General features: G+C 39.0%; 1 protein-coding gene across 23 annotated transcripts in view; it reads left to right on the top strand.

Moving 5' to 3' along the window:
- Nucleotides 1–17,453, top strand: part of PNPLA4 (patatin like phospholipase domain containing 4) — a 134,002-nt gene that overhangs the window by 33,962 nt on the left and 82,587 nt on the right. For 5 of the 23 annotated variants that reach the window (XM_070258128.1, XM_070258125.1, XM_070258127.1 and 2 more), the window contains exons 7-8: nucleotides 15,506–15,695; nucleotides 16,006–16,654. The exons of 14 other annotated variants lie outside the window; for them this stretch is intronic. In XM_070258128.1, coding sequence (XP_070114229.1) covers nucleotides 15,506–15,695; nucleotides 16,006–16,037 — 222 coding nt within the window. In that variant the 3' untranslated portion in view covers nucleotides 16,038–16,654. Of the gene's footprint in view, nucleotides 1–15,505; nucleotides 16,655–17,453 lie in introns of those variants that run through there. 4 more of the 23 variants (XR_011434995.1, XR_011434994.1, XR_011434985.1 and 1 more) reach the window with 2 other exon arrangements.

Below are 17,453 nucleotides of genomic sequence, written 5' to 3'. Positions count from 1 at the left end.
TATAAAATACTTTGCTTAAAAATCTTTCTATAATTCAGGTTTTATACTGATCTCTCACATTTGCTTAGAGGCAATAATTCATTGGTGGGCATCCATATATCATTTTAAGTGTCATTTAAGTAGTGGCTATTACCAGGAAGATCAAAATGGCACCAATGTAGTTTTAATGTACATTTCAAAATACCAGTGATTTACAAAATGTTTACATGCATTAGAAGGACTGGAGAGAAGATGTTTCATCTGTTGCTTTCTGGTCTATCCCATCAATTTTTATTGAGAATTTAGTGTGTGTCAGAATCTGTGCTACATGCTTGAGATGTAGAAATGAATAAATAGGGTTGGTCCCTGACTTCATGGAATATTTGTTTCACTGGGTGAGTAGATAGTAACAAGTAAATGAGTAAATAAGCAAGGTTTTAAAAATGCAGACTGTATTAAATTACAAAAGTAAATAGAATATTGTGCTGTAGAGTAATGGGAGTGGCCTCAGATAAAGTGTCTCAAGATCATCGTCACGGTTACTCCCACTGGCACCTTCCTCTGAGTTCAAAATGTAGTTCCATTTCCTCAAGATGTTGTATTTCCATTTGCTGGGAAATTATTGTATTTTTGTCATTGTAATGCCAATCTTCAGCGTCTTTGATGTGACTAACGCCTGCCTAACCATATATAGCTGCCCTTTTGAAGACATTGTTAGAGATACCAGTTCTTGGTAGTTTTGTTTCTTCTGTTGGTGGTGATGCTGTTGTGATGGTTGTGATCCTTTTTCGATGCTTTTCCTCTTGGATTAGCTTAAGAAGCTTTGGCACAGATAATGCAATAGAATCGTGAATAATGAAAAATATTCTTTTTTTGTTGTGACGGTGGTTTGGAATGTTCGGAGTGCTTTATCAGAGAGAGAGGCATCCATATCCATATAGTTCTTTCTTTTTGAAAATATTCTTCTATTTAATTGTACAATATTTTTAAATACTAGAAAAAGAAAAATACAGAAAATATTAGAAGGGACAACCTCATATTCCATAATTTGTTGGCAATTAGCTTTTTTTCTTCAGACATTTAAAAAATAACAAAAATATTAGATTTTAAAGCTAAAGCTCCTCTCCACTTATTCTCTCCCTTTTCCTTTTCCCAAAGGTAATAATTATACTGAAATTGGCCTGTAATAAACAAATACATATCTGCACATATACACACACATACATATATAACAAAATAGAGTGTGTTTGCGTGCCTTTCAAAATTTATGTAATGTCATCATTCAGCGGGTATCTTTTTGTAATTCATTTTTCTCACTCGACCTTATATTTTCAATTGATCCTTGCTGATACATGGAGGTCAGGCTCACTCATTTCAGTTGTTATATCAATGTATCAAAATTTCTTTATCTATATTTCTGTTGGATGGACATTTAAGTCATTTCAAGTTTTCCACCCTGACAAATAATGTTGGTTGATATGCCCATCTCAAACATGTTTCCTTGTGCCATTTGTGGGCCAAACTCTAGGGTGTCTATGCACAGGTGGAATGCGGGGTCATCACAAGTTACACGTATCTTCAACTTGAGTAGATACTGCAAACACCTCTCCAAGCCAGAGGCACCTGTTTCACACATGCAGCCCTGAGCCAGAATTCCTGTCACCCCTCGTGTTTACCTAGGCCTGGTTTCCTCTGATTTATTAATTTTTTCTAATCTTACTTTTGTTTTACTTTACATTTGCCTGATTACTAGAAAGGTGGACATTTTTAAACAATAACAACTTTTTTTTAATAGTCATAAATATTGGATGTTCAGTAAAAAAAGTTTTCCTGAATCACTTGTAAGTCAGTTCCCAAACCTGATGTCCCACTGACCCCGAAGTACTTTTGTGTGTATTTCTGATAAATGAGAAAGTTCTCCTATGTAAACACAATATTATAATCAAAATCCAGGAATTAACATTGATACATTGGTTGAATCCGCAGACCCCATTCGAATTTCATCAGTTGTCCCAAGAGTGTCTCTTGTGACAAGAATACAGGTGAGAATCACATGCTGCGCTCAGTCTTCATGTCTCTTCTGTCTCCTTCAGTCAGGACCATTTCTTCAGCCTTTATTCAGCTTCATGGCACTGGGAGTTTGGAAGATTATGGGTCTGTTTTTGGATTAGTTTCCTAGGGCTGCTGTAACAAGTACTGCAAACTGAGTGGCTTAAAACAGCAGAAAATTATTCTTCCACAGCTCAGTAGGCCAGAAGTCCAAAAATCAAGATGTTGGAAGGGTTGGTTCCTTCTGGAGGCTCTGAAGAAAAATCTGTTCTGTGTCTCTCTCCCAACTTCTGGTGGTTGCCCATAATCCTTGGTTTTTCTTGGCTTGTGGCAGCATCACTTCCATATCTGCCTCTGTCTTCACAAGGGCTTCTTCCTTGTGTGTGTTTGTACACTTTTATATTCTTATAAGGACACCAGTCATTGGGTTTAGGGCCCACTCCAAATCCAGGATGATCTCATCTTGAGATCCTTAGCAAATTATATTTGCAGAGACCTATTTCCAAATAAAGTCACATTTTGAGATTCTGGGTGGATGTGAATTTTAGGGGGATACTATTTAACCTAGTACAGTTATTTTATAGGATTCCCCTCAATTTGGGTTGATCTGATGTTTCCTCTTGATTGGCAGGGAGATCACAGGTGTGGTGCTGCCTTCTTCTCATTGCATCTTATCAGATGGCACACGATTTAGCCTTAGTTAAGGTGGTGTCTGCCAGGTGTCCCTGTAAAGTTACTCTATTCCCCTTGATAATCAAGCAGCTTCTGGGGAAGTATTTTCAAAATTATATAACTATCTTGTTCCTCATCAAGCTTTCAATTGTTTTTTTATGTCTGTATGGACTCATGGTTTCTTGTTTTACTCAATGAACTATAACCTGCTATTATCATTTATTTTGATGATAGTTGTCCTCAACTTGATCAATGGGAGCCTGTTTGGGCTGACTCCTGTGTACTTTTAACAGATCTTCATCATTCTCTGAGCAATTCCTTGCTTTCTGGAACACCTTGCTCCAGGCTCATCTTGTACCTTCTCTGCCCCAGCTCTGGAATCAGCCATTTCTCCAAGGATTGTAGTTCTTTTTACTAGAAAATGGTATTTATATTTATGGTATGTATAAACCAAATTTATTAGCCAAACAACAGTGTTATTGGTGTGATCCTGCTCCCAGATCCTCTCAGTAGATGGAGCTGGTGAATTTGTATGCGTGTGTATGTGTGCACGCATGTGCTAACATTTACATTTATATTTATTTATGTGTCTATCTATGTGTCTATCCATCCATTCATCATCTATGAAAAACCAAGAGTTCACAAAGACACATCCAATTCCAGGGTTCATCCCTTTCTGCCTGTCTTCAGTTATGGTTAATATATTTATTTTCGATCAATCCCTTAATGTAACTGATCTGTCACTTCCACTGCTGCTCTCACCCCTGGAGGACGACATGTTCGCTCAGCTCTGGTCTGACTCCCCATTCCAAGTTGCCATCCTTGATGAGTATTCTTTGAAGAAAGTTTATTGACCATTTAATGTTTCCTCTTACATGCATTAGCTTTTGTATCTTTTGCTGATTTCTATATTGAGCTGTCTTGTTCTTCTTAACTTGTAGGAGTTTTTTATATTTTCTCCGTCTTGCTTTTGCATTACACCTTTTATTAGGTTTATTCTTGTGCTTATTTTGAATTAAATTCATTTCCTAAAATACATTTTATAGTTTTGGCTAGTGCGTAGAAATGCTGATAGTAGTTGCATAATGATCACACTTACTCAACTCCATCTTTAGTTGTAATTAATAGATTCTTTTGGGTAGTCCACCTAGACGCTCATATCGAGTATGAGTTGTAAGAGCGGCCTTTGTTCCTTTTTAATAATTAGACCACCTAACTCTTCTCTTTCTATGTCCTCTATCTCAGCGTTATACTGAACTAGCAATCAAGTCATTCTTGTCTTTTCCTGTTTTGAAGGAAGCAGTTCCAAAGCTTTGTCAGTAAATTTACTGTTTACTTTAACTTAAATATTCTAATCAACTTAATGAAGTTAACCTTTTTGAGTCTATTTAGGGGATTTTGTTTGACTTATCATTGATGAATGATATACTTTGTATTTTCTACATATAGTGATGGCTTTCTTATTCTGCTAATGCAATAGATTACACATTGATAGAATGTACATATCTACTCTTTCTTTGCTTGCCTACTTGGTTGTGATATCTGTCTGTCTGTCCATCATTCAGTAATTGTATTCTGATAACTCAACAATAAAATCCTAAATTAAGTCACTATGCAAATTGCCTAAAGGAAAAACATTGTTGTCAGATGCATTATAGTAATTTGATAACTTTCAATATGCATGCTAGATTAATAAAATAGCAACACTCAATTAAGAATAAAAGAAGTTTCAATTAAAAATATTCAAAAAATTATTCACAAATGACAACCCTCATGCCTAGTAATTAAGCGTGAAAGATATTCCCATTAAATCAAGAATAAGACAAGTATGTCTGACATCTATGCCCTTATACAAATAGTTCTGGAAGCTCTAGAAAATACAGGAACAAAGGTAGATAAAAGCTTAAAAAATGGAAAAATAGCAAAACGATTATCATTTGTAAGTTGTGTCTAGCACCATGAACATGACCTAACACACGGTTGGTCCTTGATAGTCGAGGAATAAGTGAATGACTCAGGACTTAAAAATGCAAGATAATCAACTGAAAAAATATTATAAGAAGTTAAAGAATTCATTAAAATGTCTATAGTAATATACGAAAATTAATAGTACTTTCATACCAGCAGAATTTAGAAAGTGGAACAGTGCATTCACAATAGCAAAAAATATGTATTACATCTAAAAGATGTGCAAGAGACATATGAAAACTCTACACATTTACCTGCATGTGCGATAATGACATACAATGTTCCCGATTGGGAAGACTAAATGCTGTGTGGCATCTAGTCTCCTCATATTAAACCACAAATTTTACAAATTTCAGTCACACTCTCGGCATTTTTGTTTTCCAAATGTGACAAATAGATGTTAAAGTTCAACTGGCAGAATAAATGCTCAATGACAGCCAAGAAAGGTTAAGTAATTTCTTAACCTTAACTTTCTTAATTTCTTTGGTGAATTTTCTCTTAATGTCTTTTATCTATTTTTCGAAGGAGCCTTTAGAGATGTTTCTTATTTAAGGGAAGCTGAATAAAGAGATCATTTTTAGGATAGTTAATTACAGAAGTTTTTGTTGCATGTGAAGAAAACCCAATCCAAATTATCTTAAGGCAAAGCAGGATAAAAGAAAGGGGAAGGAATGACTGGTACATTCGGCTGTGCATCCAGGGTGTATCGGGCACACCTGAACACAGCTGCTCAAATGAAGCATCAGATATCATCTATCACCAGAACAGCTTCTCTCCAGATGGTGGTTAAGGTGGCTGCTCTCTGAGCAGAACTCATATTTTACCACATAAGCGGCCACGGGGCATAGGGAGGAGTTTTTATTATTTTTTTAATAGGCCTAACAGAAAAGTCCAAGAGAAAATTCTGATTGGGCTTGACTGAGTCATGTGCCATCTCTGACCTCCTGTGGGCTTGGGGAGTGTGTATTCTGACGGTTCATGCTCGAAGCCCATGTTCACCTCTTTGGCCTGAGGCCCAAACAATATGCAAAGAGATAAATACGGAAATATTTTTATTACTGGCTTTCTCTAAAGAATAAAATTGATGTTTGCAGAGTAATGCTATTAAAAGAATCTCTTCCTCTAGGGAAGCCAAAGTTGTATAGTTTCATCGTGTGAGTTGTCTACTGTTGAATTCAGCAGAGAAAGCCAGTAAAATAAGGATGGAAAAGCCATTGGATGTGACGCCACGGTGACCGTCAGTGAAAGCCGATTTTGTGGAGCAATGGGCTTGGGAAACAAAGAACACTGAGTTGAAGAGTGACATTAAATGAAACTATGCAGACAAGATTCTAGTCTTTAGTTTGCTTTTTAAAGATTGGCACCTGAGCTAACAACTGTTGCCAATCTTTTTTTTGTTCTGCTTTTTCTCCCCAAATCCCCCCAGTATATAGTTGTATATTTTAGTTGTGGGTCCTTCTAGTTGTGGCATGTGGGATGCCAGCTCAGCATGGCCTAATGAATGGTGCCATGTCCACGCCCAGGATCTGAATCGGTGAAACCCTGGGCCACTGAAGCAGAGTGCGCGAACTCAACCACTCGGCCATGGGGCCGGCCCAAGTCTTTAGTTTTCACATGATGGCTTGCAAAAAAATTGAGAAGTCCTTGAATGATGACAGTTTAGGTCCTTGATTTCTAATTGTGGTCAGTGAATCAATACTGGGGCATTGCTGGGGAACTTATTGGAAATGCAGAATCTCAGGCTTCATTCCCAACCTAACGAACAGAGAATCTGCATTTAACTATGTTCCCAAGTGATCCATTAAGTTTTGAGAAGTGCTGTTTAGATGGCGCTTTCCATAGTGATGGGAACAAGAAATTGTTCTAGGAGGGTAGTAAATGGCAGATTCTACAGACAAGATTGCCATATTTTACAGACAGATTTTTCCAAGATGTCTGATATTAAAGGGATGGAAAGGGGACAGTAAACTTGAAAATGAGATGTATGGATAGACATGATTGTTAGTTGGGGACTTGGAAGAAATGAGATGCGAGAGTCTGAGAGAGAAACACAGAAATACCACAATTGCAAGGTAGTTTGTTTCTGATGCGAAATTGCATGAAACATTCTGTCCATAGAACTGTAGTGTTGGTGAGCAAGTTTCTAAACTCACCAGAGAAAATGGCATTACCTTTGACAGTAGTGGAAAATGAATATCCAAATTCCATTACCATTTGAGGAAAAAAAAGCCTATTAATAAGTGAGAGGATGTTCTACAGTAACTTATTTTAATGATTAGTGGTGGCAATATTTGTCTTTCTACCTCCAATGTTGGAATCACTTTAGGAGTTCACTTAATAATTTAAAGTTTAAGACTTTATAAAATAGTTTATATGTTATATTTCTATTATACCCAGATTTTGCAAAAATCTTAGTTTTCAAGTTCTATTAAATTAATTTTAATGTTTAAAAAGAGCCAATAGCAAATGTTTGCTGGTCAGTTCACGCCTCTACTATCTGCTAAACTCACTCCTCTCCTACCCCACACTTTTGTTCCTTCTCTCTTCTGCTTAGACATCACGTTTCCTCAGTTCCTCTCAGAATCAGCCTATTTACCTCGCCTTCTGCACCATGGAGGAAATAAAATGCATCCGAAGGGAATTCCATCTCCTTCTCAGAATCAGTTTATTAATCTTCCTTGACTCACTCCCATCTTCCCTTCCTTCCTTCTTGCTAAAATGGAGAGAATGTCTCTCCCCACTCCTAGACCAAAATGTGCGCATTGACTTTCTAGCCTGTCACGTCATATTTTCAGGGAGCTCTTTCCATCATTTATCTGCTCTCTCCTACATCGTCAGCCTCTCCCTTTCTCATACTTTCCATCACCAACAGACTTCATTATCTCCCGTATTAAAAATTAAAAGTTCCCCCATGCCCCACTTCCCCCTTGAGACACCGCCGTCTCTCTCCACTCACCTTCAGAGCCAAATTTCCAGGGTTGTACCACTGCCACCTCCATCACCCACGTCCTGTAAACCCTCTTCCATCCTGGTCTGGCTTCTGCCCCCACCCCACCATCCAGACTGCTCCTGCTAAGCTCCCAGGGGGTGGAAGTAGACAAACACAGGGGCGTTTCTCGTGGCTTATCTTCCTTGATGTCTAGGCAGAATTTGACAGGTTACCCAAACATTCACGCTCTCTGGCAGTTTTCCACCTGGGTCCCTGTCGGTTTTTCTTAGCGTCCTGTGTCAGCTTCTTCCTTCACCACAACCTCCCAAGGTCCTCAGATCATCTTGCAAGCCCTCAGGCTTTCCTGCTCATTCTTCTCAGCTGGTTAATGGGTCTTCAAATGCAGCCCATCAGCTGATGAGTCCTAGGATCCAGCCCTGATCCAGACTTCCCACTGTATGGTCCCCAGACCCATTTATCCGACTGCCTACTGAATGCCTCAACTTGGTGGTCTCTGAGGTACCTACACACTTGACATATCTTTAACCAAACTCTCAGTCTCATCCCGACTCTCACTCTGAAACCCTCAATTATGGTCTTCTTTCTCTGGTGGTCCCCATCTCCGATCCAGATGTAGGATTATGTGTATACAGCTTTCAGTTTTTCTTACTATCCTTTAGCTTTTAATTCTTTCATCTTATTCTTTTAACTGCTAAATTATATCACATACTTTCCTTTCAATGCTGAACATCTCTATTACGGATTAATTCTAGAGCCAGCCCTGATGGCCTAGTGGTTAAAGTTTGGTGCTCTCTGCTTTGGTGGCCTGGGTTCAGTTCCCATTCGCAGAACCACACCACTAGTGTGTCAGTAGCTGTGCTGTGGCGGTGGCTCACATAGCAGAACTAGAAGGACTTACAACTAGGATATACAACTGTGTACTGGGGCTTTGGGGCAGAAAAAAAAAGAGGATGATTGGCAACAGATGTTAGCTCAGGGCAAATCTTTCCCAGAAAAAAAAAATTAATTCTATAAATAGCCAACAAATCCCTCCTTGGAGTGATCTTCTTTGCTTCCTATTACTTGAAATATTTTAAGTCACATTGTTCTCAATTAGGATCATATCCTCTGTATTTACAGGATCTTGTTTACCACATTCCAGAGGGCATTGTATCCTTAGTTTCATCTCTCCTTTACCAGCAGGTATTTCTAGAGTTTAATTTCAATCTTAACCATTTCTACTAGCTATAAACAACGTGAGATATTGATGCATCTGCCCTTTTTAATGTTGATAGAGTCCTTAATATCCAAGAAGTTTATGTGCATGAGGAGTACCACTATTTTACTTTGATATCCAATTTATATTTATATAGCATTCTTCTAATATTTGTATTTTATTTGTATAACCAGTAAAGGTAAAGCTTATTAACTTGACAAATTGGATTTCCATAGACATTTAAACATTGATTGCACACCAAATGAAATTTTTCTAATCGTTGAATTCAAATCACAGTCTGATATATCTGATTTTCTGAACTGTTTTAAGCACTATATGAAGCAAATACAATAAGCACACAATTTGTTGAAAATTGGATTGCTTCACTTAAGCTAATCAGGTCAAAAGTGCTAATAACTTAAATTTAATGGTGTTTCTTTATTATCTATATTCTTATTCCCTCTCATGCATTTTTAGGGTTGTCTTTCTTGCATTTCATCAGTTTTACCAATTGTGCACATGTCCAGTGTTTCAATAATCTCACACACCCTAAAGATAAAGAAAGAACATTCCAGACTTCCCACAGTTGAAGGATCTGGTTTATTAACCAGTGTATTCCTGGTCTAGGTCATGAGATCTTTTTGCACCTTCCAAGTTGATTTTACCAGAGTTGATTCCTTAACAGAAGAAGTCCAGCTCTTATAGTTAACTTTTGTCCTTTCCATAAGAAATTGTCCAAATCACTGCTTACGACAGTTTGTCAGTTTTATTTTTTCGTAAGCCTACCTTTAATTCCCAAATCTCACTTAATCTGAGCATCTCAACTTCTTACTACATTCATTATAAGCTTATTCTTGCGCAACTTTGCCTTCATTTTACAGACCAGGCTGGGCCTTCTCTGCCAGTGCTTGTTCTGAAGGGGCCCTGCTCAAGTCCAGTTACATCTGAAAGTTTAGGTCAATGCGGCTCGTGGAAGTTACTACTCTTGTTGCTCATCCACCAGTTAGTCCTGGGTATTGGTTTCTATTACCATTATTATTATGAGATTGTCATTCTCGGTGTCTGGTCCCTTCAGCTCTTACATGCTGATGCTTGTCCCTCACGCCTACACACTGACCACGTGTCCTGCACCCTTCAAGTTGAAGGATTGTCAGTTCTGTCCCCATGAGTTTGTCTACATTTTTGGATGGTGGTAAAAAAACAAAATGATGAAGTTGCTTTTGATAGCCATCTGCCTTGCTCGAGAAATAGTATCTGAACACCCTCACAGACTATCACCAGCTGTGACTTCAGAACCAGATTGGTCCCTTGGAAATAAAAACAGGTGTTTTACATACCATAAATATAGTTAGACAGATGGAATGCTTAGAATAAAGAAAAATACTCCTTACCTACTTATTTTAGTTCCCATTATCTTGTTCTTCCTGAATAATCTACAACTATCTGTAGAAGGTTATTTATGGGAGAACAGGCATGAGAAAGAAACAAATTTCTATTTACAGTATAATGAAATGTAGAAAATCGATGAATATAGAAAGACGCAAAGCAGAGCTAATGGGAAGTACTGAATTATGATACGCAGTTATTAACATTTATATTACTCTTTGTTTTGTACTTGCTGATGTTTTTTGATTGTGACAGCATTTGTTCAAATGATGTCTTTGTACTTTTGATGAATACTCTCATTTAAAGCTCTGCCTACATTCTGCAGATTTTTGTGATGAGGAGCCTTATTCTTTCACCTTTCCTGATGCCAGATAATCTGCAACAATATTCACAGAAATATTATATTCCTGAAATTTTGTGAAGGAAAAAGTCACTTATTTTTACAATCACTTTCTACATGCAAAGCATTACCAGTATGTTATTATTTGGGCTGAAGTATTTTCCCTTCAGGGTTACTTTGAAGATGGAAAAGTTTCTGAGCCTGACAGCATGTGACATGTTAGTTTCAGGTGGGTTTACTTCCTCCACACAAGTCAGGATACGTATTAAAAAAACAAAACAGAAAAACTCTGAGGCTGTCAAACCACAAATTTTCCACGAACAGCAGTCAGATGCCCAGCTGCCTTCTACTACACGGATTCTGAATGTTTTTAGAAACTTTGCATCTGGCAGTAAATCTTACTTGAATATTGTGTGTCTGTTTTAATTCAAAATGGTATATGAACATGGGGGAAAAGCATATACACATTAAAAAACAAAAGAAAAACATCGTCAAATTACCCCCATATCCATACATTAGGAATAGTAATTATTATCTGTTTGGTATATATTTGTTTCTTTGTGTGTAGATATACAGACACAAAAGTACATCTTTTTTTTTAGTACAAAAATAGATTTGGTTCATGCTTTCTATAGAGTATATATTCTTCTGCAACTTTCTTTTGTTTTTGCCCCATCCAGTAGCATGTCACGGGAATCATTCTCTCGCCTTAACTTATGCTTTTAAGTTGCCCTTGTCTGAGTAGACCAAAACTCGCATGATCATTTCCTACTTGTGGTCACTTTTTACATTCTCTTTGATCTCTGTGCATCTATCTTTGCACACTGCAAATATTTCCATAGGACAAACCCCTACAGCTAGAATTGCTGGCTCAAGGAGAACACACAATTAAAATTCTGAAAGGTTCTAGGCAAATTGCCCTTCAAAATGAGTTGTACCAAGATACACTCTCTCAATAGTTCCTGAGAACATTTTTCTCTCCACTTGCACTAACGACGGATAGTATCAATCTTTTCAAATTTTGGTGATCAGGTCGACAAAAATAAACGAACAGGAAGTGTACCTTGTTTTAATTTAGAGAACATATTAATCTTCAACTGGGTTGGTTTTATCATGGTAAGGATCAATTTTGCCCATATTCAGAAACTCATGCCTTAAGCTATATTTACTATTTGAATTCCTTATTAGTATGTTTCTTTGCTTCTTGGTAGTGGTGGGGGTGGGAGTGAGGGTGGGGCAGGGGCTGGGTTGTGTCTTATTATTCTCTATCCTATTTCCATTGAGAAGAAAACGTCTGCTCCATGGTTAAAAAGCGGTGGGTGCTTGCATCTACCTCTTTCTTATTCCTTCATTCACATCTATCCAAATAAACTCTATCTAATAACACACAGATAAACTTTATAAATATGTGTTTAAATTTTAATCAACATTATAAATAATCAGCCTAACAATGAGATATTTGTTTAGGGTGCTTCTAAAATTAACTACTCACTGAGAAACTTATGAAGAGACTTGGAAGGCCATATTATATCCAAGAAGATAATAAATCAAGTTTCTCTGCTAATTTAAATATTCTTCAAAGTGTAGGTAGGATCTGAGGAGGAAGAAATACAACCAAGAGATGTTCATAGAACATTCCATCAGTCATTTATTCATTCGCTATCCATTGATTAAGTGCCAGCACAGCAGTGCAACCCCAAGTACAACATAGAAACAAATGGAATACTTCTTGGATGCAAAGTTTAAGACCTTATAGGAAAACAGTTAGAGGGACCAAGGTGACAAGTAAATCAGATAATTACAATTTTTCATTAAAATAAAACAAGAGAACACCTTACTACCTTCAGAGCATCTTAATGATATTAACTTAGAAATAAGGGGAATTCCACAATTGATTACCATTTGCCATCTCTCACTCACGAGATCTCTTTCAGGATTTTCCTTCCCTGTAGCTTTAAGTTAATGCTTAGAAGTTAGTGTCCTTTATGGTGAATGATGCTCATTTTGAGGGACACAATTTTTTCTGTTTTTCCTTGAACCAGAAGTCCCTTGTCTTTCTGAGTTTATGACTTGCAGTTATTAAGCATTGTCTGCTAGCTCCCACCACTGTCCCAGAAGAACAGAGTTCTTTGGATGCTTAAAATGGACAAACATCCAAATGCAAACTCTTTAACCTACTCAGCTTGCAACCCCAATTAGCAGTATAGTCTTAGCTCTGCCAATGATAATTTTGTGCTGACCACACACATTCTCAGTCCCTCTTATTTGGATCTGAGCATTCCCCTCCTAACAGATGTAGGAAGAGAGTTCTAAGACCTGGATTTACTTTCCCTCAGCATCTGACACCTCTCTGAAGGTTTAGTCTAAAAGCCCACTTCTGTTCAGGCTTCTCTGTTATCCCTTACACCCCTCCTTATGATTTTTAAGTGCCTGGTTTGGTTGCCCTTTAATTAGGTTAATGCCTAATTAACCATGGTAACAGTGACACCCAACTGCATTGAAATTCTCCTCATTGCTAAAAAGGCATACATACATTAATCCATATATACCAGAATGGTAAACAAACAAACAAGGAAATCTTAAAATTAAGGATAAATTACTGTATGTGTATTATGCACTGTGCCACGTGTGGTTGAGTGAGAAGAGGGGTACCCAAATGGTGATACACACCTCCAGTACTCAAGGAGATGATGTCTACATTAAAAAGAGTCCCAGAATACAAGTTGTTAGGTAGAAGCATCATGGGAGATAAAAAAAGGCTTGGGAAAAGCAAGCAGGGAGAGCTTTCCTACAGGGGGCTCAAGGAATGTTTTGTGGCGCAGCCTGGCTGGTGAAGAAGTAGGAAGATCTCTCTGGGCAGATGAAAGAGGGTGTACAAGACACTTGGAACCAGGAGGCATGCTAATGTGTAATTCGTTTATTTGAGGCATCCTCTAAATGCAGAATGGCGGAGAGTGGGAGCTAAGAGTAGGGCATATCCTGGAAACAAACTTGTCTTGGCCTGCCTAATGGGTGGGTAATGACTCCTTGGGCAGTCGAAAGACACTGATGACTTCTGAGTGTCAAAGGAGGAAGGCATCATCATTGTATTTCAGGAAGATAAACCTGACATCACTGAGTGGGAACGAGGAAAGACTTAAGTAACCAGTTTTAGAGATGATTACAATTCTGTGACTGGATTAGAGGAGTCTGAATTAAAGTATAATGGACAAAAGAGAAATCATTGAATTTCCTTTACCAATAGAGCTACTTGGGTCATTCAAATCAATCCACCCTGACTGAAAATAATTTTTTTTTTAATCTGGATAAAATAATCTTTTAAAGACTGCTTAAAAGCATCAAAGATGCTGCAAAGACTCTATGGAATTGCTAGACCAGTAGTTTTGGGGAAAAGTCTAAACCCAGAGAAATCAGGAGAATATTGGGCTTTTCAAGCTGCTCTGGCTCAGAGACAATTGGCTAATTACTATGAATTTGGGTTTGGATTTGGATGGATCCCTTGCCCTGCAAAGGGGACAGGCATCTGGGGGCGCTCTCATCTTTAAGGTGGAGCCTCACATAAATGCAAACCAGAACTAAACCAGCCGAATCCCACCCCAACGTCAGCATTGCAGAGAAGGCCGTCTTAGCCCTGAGCAGAGGAGAAAAGGAAGAAAATGATTAACAACAAGAAAAAGTCCATCCTTGAGAAAGTGTGGTCTAGACGGGATGGCTTGGCTTTTGTACATATTAAATGTGGAACTGTAGACATCCTGTTGAAAATAGCCCAGTTGGGAGCTTTGGGAGAAAGGTTGGATTTGAGGATTACTCTTTGGGATGTGTTGCCATGGAGGTGATGGAAGGATGGGAGTGGGTGAGATTTCAAAAGGCGTGGTGGGAGGTGCTCAGGAGGAGAGGAAGAGACCCAAAGATGCGATAATGGGTGCAAAGATGGTAGATAAAGAGCAGAGTGTAGCAGATTCTCCCATGAGCCAGCCCCAAGCCAAAGATTCATGTGCAAAGGATGCATTAAGAAGGTGTCCTCATGAGAAACCATTAAGGGGCGGAGGAAAATGGAAGGAAAGGAATCAGGTAACTCTGGTATCTTCTGGAGGGGGCAGTCGAGGGAGCCTACAGCAGCCGGGGTACAGGCATAACGCCCAGGTTCAAGGGATCCAAGGAAATCAGCAATGTCAGCTACATAATAAGAGAAGCAGCAGGAAAATCGCTTAGGCTCCTGTGATCCCAACGTGGAGGAAATAGCGGCAGCCAGTTCCTCAGGGAGGTCAAGTACAGGAGAATGATGTGAGGAGCAGAAATTCATAAGTTACCCCAGAGAGAGCGGCTTCAGGAAAGCCCTGGGAGAAGGAAGCGGGTTTTAGAGGAGGAAAAAGGTAAAGGTAAGAATTAAATAGATATGGCAAGGGGAAACTCTCGGTTGAGCTGTTTAGCAGTGAACTATGGTGGCAGAAAAGTTCCATCTTGAGGGCATATTTGGGGAAGAATCGTTCCCCACAAAGTGCACCTGAGGATGTTGGTAGTCAAAGAAGACTGACAGTAGCTTACATTTGTAGAAAGCTCCCTACCGGCACATCCTGCCTAGGAATAATTCTTATTAAATGGCATTCCGTAAGAGCTGCTCATCAGGTTTTGTCTGTTCCAGGAACTAGAGTATTGACGACAACAGGCAAATAAATGAAGCATGCTCTGTCTAGGGAATTCTGTCTGAAAAATTCTGGGAAGGCTCTTTGACTCAGAACATTATGGAATCTGCAAAAGAATTAAGGAAATCACTTTGCACACGCTTTGGATTTGCAACTGTGTAATCTATACATTTAACTTAAGCGTAAAATACATAAATAATCTAAGATTGTTATATAAATTATATTCTTTCTTTCTATCCTTCCTTTCTTCCCTCCCTCCTTCCCCCCCTCCCTCCCTTCTTCCTTTCTTCCCTCCCTTCCTCCCCATTCCTCCTTCCTTTCAGTACAACAGGACAAGTTACCCTTTAGTCCTCCAACAACAACAGAAGGCACATCTCGTCTCTGACCCCACAATGAGATGGAAGGGAGATGGCCCAATATACACGGGCCGGAGTGTGCCTACTGGCCACTGCAGCCCCAGGCGTTTCTCACTTTGTGGCTCTTCTACAAACTCAGTTGGCGAAGTCTTCAGAGGTAATAAGCAACCCCCCAAACAAGATACCTGAGGGTCTCAGAACATAGTATCATCAGCCCTTCATAGCCCTCTATTTCAACAGGACTCTTAGCCCCCATATCCTCATGCACGTTTAAGCTCTGACACCTGAGAAGGCTGAATTCCTGCCCCAAACCCTGTGCTTCAGCCTGGGGTGGGGTTCCTCTTAGTCAGCTGTTGGGAATCCCCAACAACAGCTGCCTGCTTTCTATGACTTTGCTAGTTGTCTGGTGTTTCCAAATCTGCCAGCTCCTAATCCACCCTTTCTTGAATAAACACATTCGATTTCAGATATTGTTGGGATTTCTGCTCCTGGCCTTTGAATCCTGCCCGCGTCTATCTTCGGACTGAGCTGAGAACTCACATCCTCACATCCTTATGCACCTGCTTTAGTGATAGTAGAGCCCTCATTTTGCTTCTATTCTCGACTCTCCAGCTTTCTTGGGTAGCCTCTCCTGCAGCTGCCCTAATTATTTCATTTCTTCTTGATGTCTCTGAGCTTGTCCAGCATTAATTTCCTCCTGCAAGTTTGAACACATCATTTCCTTCCCCAGGACCTCCCACTGAGAAGTAAGCAAAGCCGAACAACCAGTTTACCTATGCGCATTGCTTTCTCCTTTTCAATAGACAAGATGTCTTGACATTTGCAGAGTTTTTCCCCGTTTATAAATTACAAAGTAATCAAAATATCTGATTTGTTTCTTACTTATTTCTTCACAGCCTTGCATACAATAGCTATTAGCTGAATTTCTAACCCAATTAGGAGAGAGGAGACTGGGCAGAAGTGAAAAATTTACATTACTTGTAAAATTCACTAATCCGAGGTCAATAAAATTCCATTTACTACAAAGCTTAAGAAGAACTCACATAGATTTAAACATATCATTAATGAAATCATTTCTTTTATCCACTCAATAAAGCATGAGCAGATTTATTCTGATTATGTTTGTATTCATTTATTCAAGAAGTATTTATTAAAACTGCTAGACTCTGGGTATGCTAAGCAAGATGCACAAGATCTCTGTTTTCATGGAGCTTACGTTTTCTGGGAGGTGAGGGTAGGAAGATTTCAGATGATAAGAAATATGAGAAAAGGAAAACAAATCTCCCTAACTGCAGAGTTATAAGAAACAACTTTCTCTCTCTAACACAGTGGTTCTCAATTGGGGCAGTGTTGCTCCCTAGGGGACATTGACAATGTTTGGAGTCATTTTTGGTGTGACATGTGGAGGCAGCTACTAGTGCATCTGGTAGGTAGAAGCCAGGGGTGCTGTTCAACATCCTGCAGTGCACAGGACAGCTCCCGCCACAAAGAAGTGTCTAGACACATATGTTGGCAGTGCTGAGGTCAACAAACCCTGCTCTAATGATAGAATTATTATATGTGTATAATATCCTTTTATACTTATTTGCTTTCACTGATAGACATACATGAAAGATGTCATCATTGCTTTAGAATTCCACTAGTGGTTTTTTTTTCTGGGGAGGAAGATTGCCCCTGAGCTGACATCTGTTGCCAATCTTCCTCTTTTTTGCTTAAGGCAGATTGTCGCTGAGCTAACATCTATGCCAATCTTCCTCTATTTTTTATGTGGGATGCTGCCCCAGCATGGCTTGATAGGCGGCGTGTAGGTCTGCACCTAGGATCTGAACCCGTGAACTCCAGGCTGCAAAGCAGAGCATGCGAACTTAACGACTATGCCACCAGGCTGGCCCCCAATAGTGTTTTTAAAACTAAA

This window comes from Equus caballus, chromosome X (assembly GCF_041296265.1).
Source record: "Equus caballus isolate H_3958 breed thoroughbred chromosome X, TB-T2T, whole genome shotgun sequence".
In the NCBI taxonomy this organism is placed as follows: Eukaryota; Metazoa; Chordata; class Mammalia; order Perissodactyla; family Equidae; genus Equus; species Equus caballus.
The sequence above is the reverse complement of the archived record's forward strand: the minus strand, read 5'-3'. Positions and strand labels throughout refer to the sequence as shown.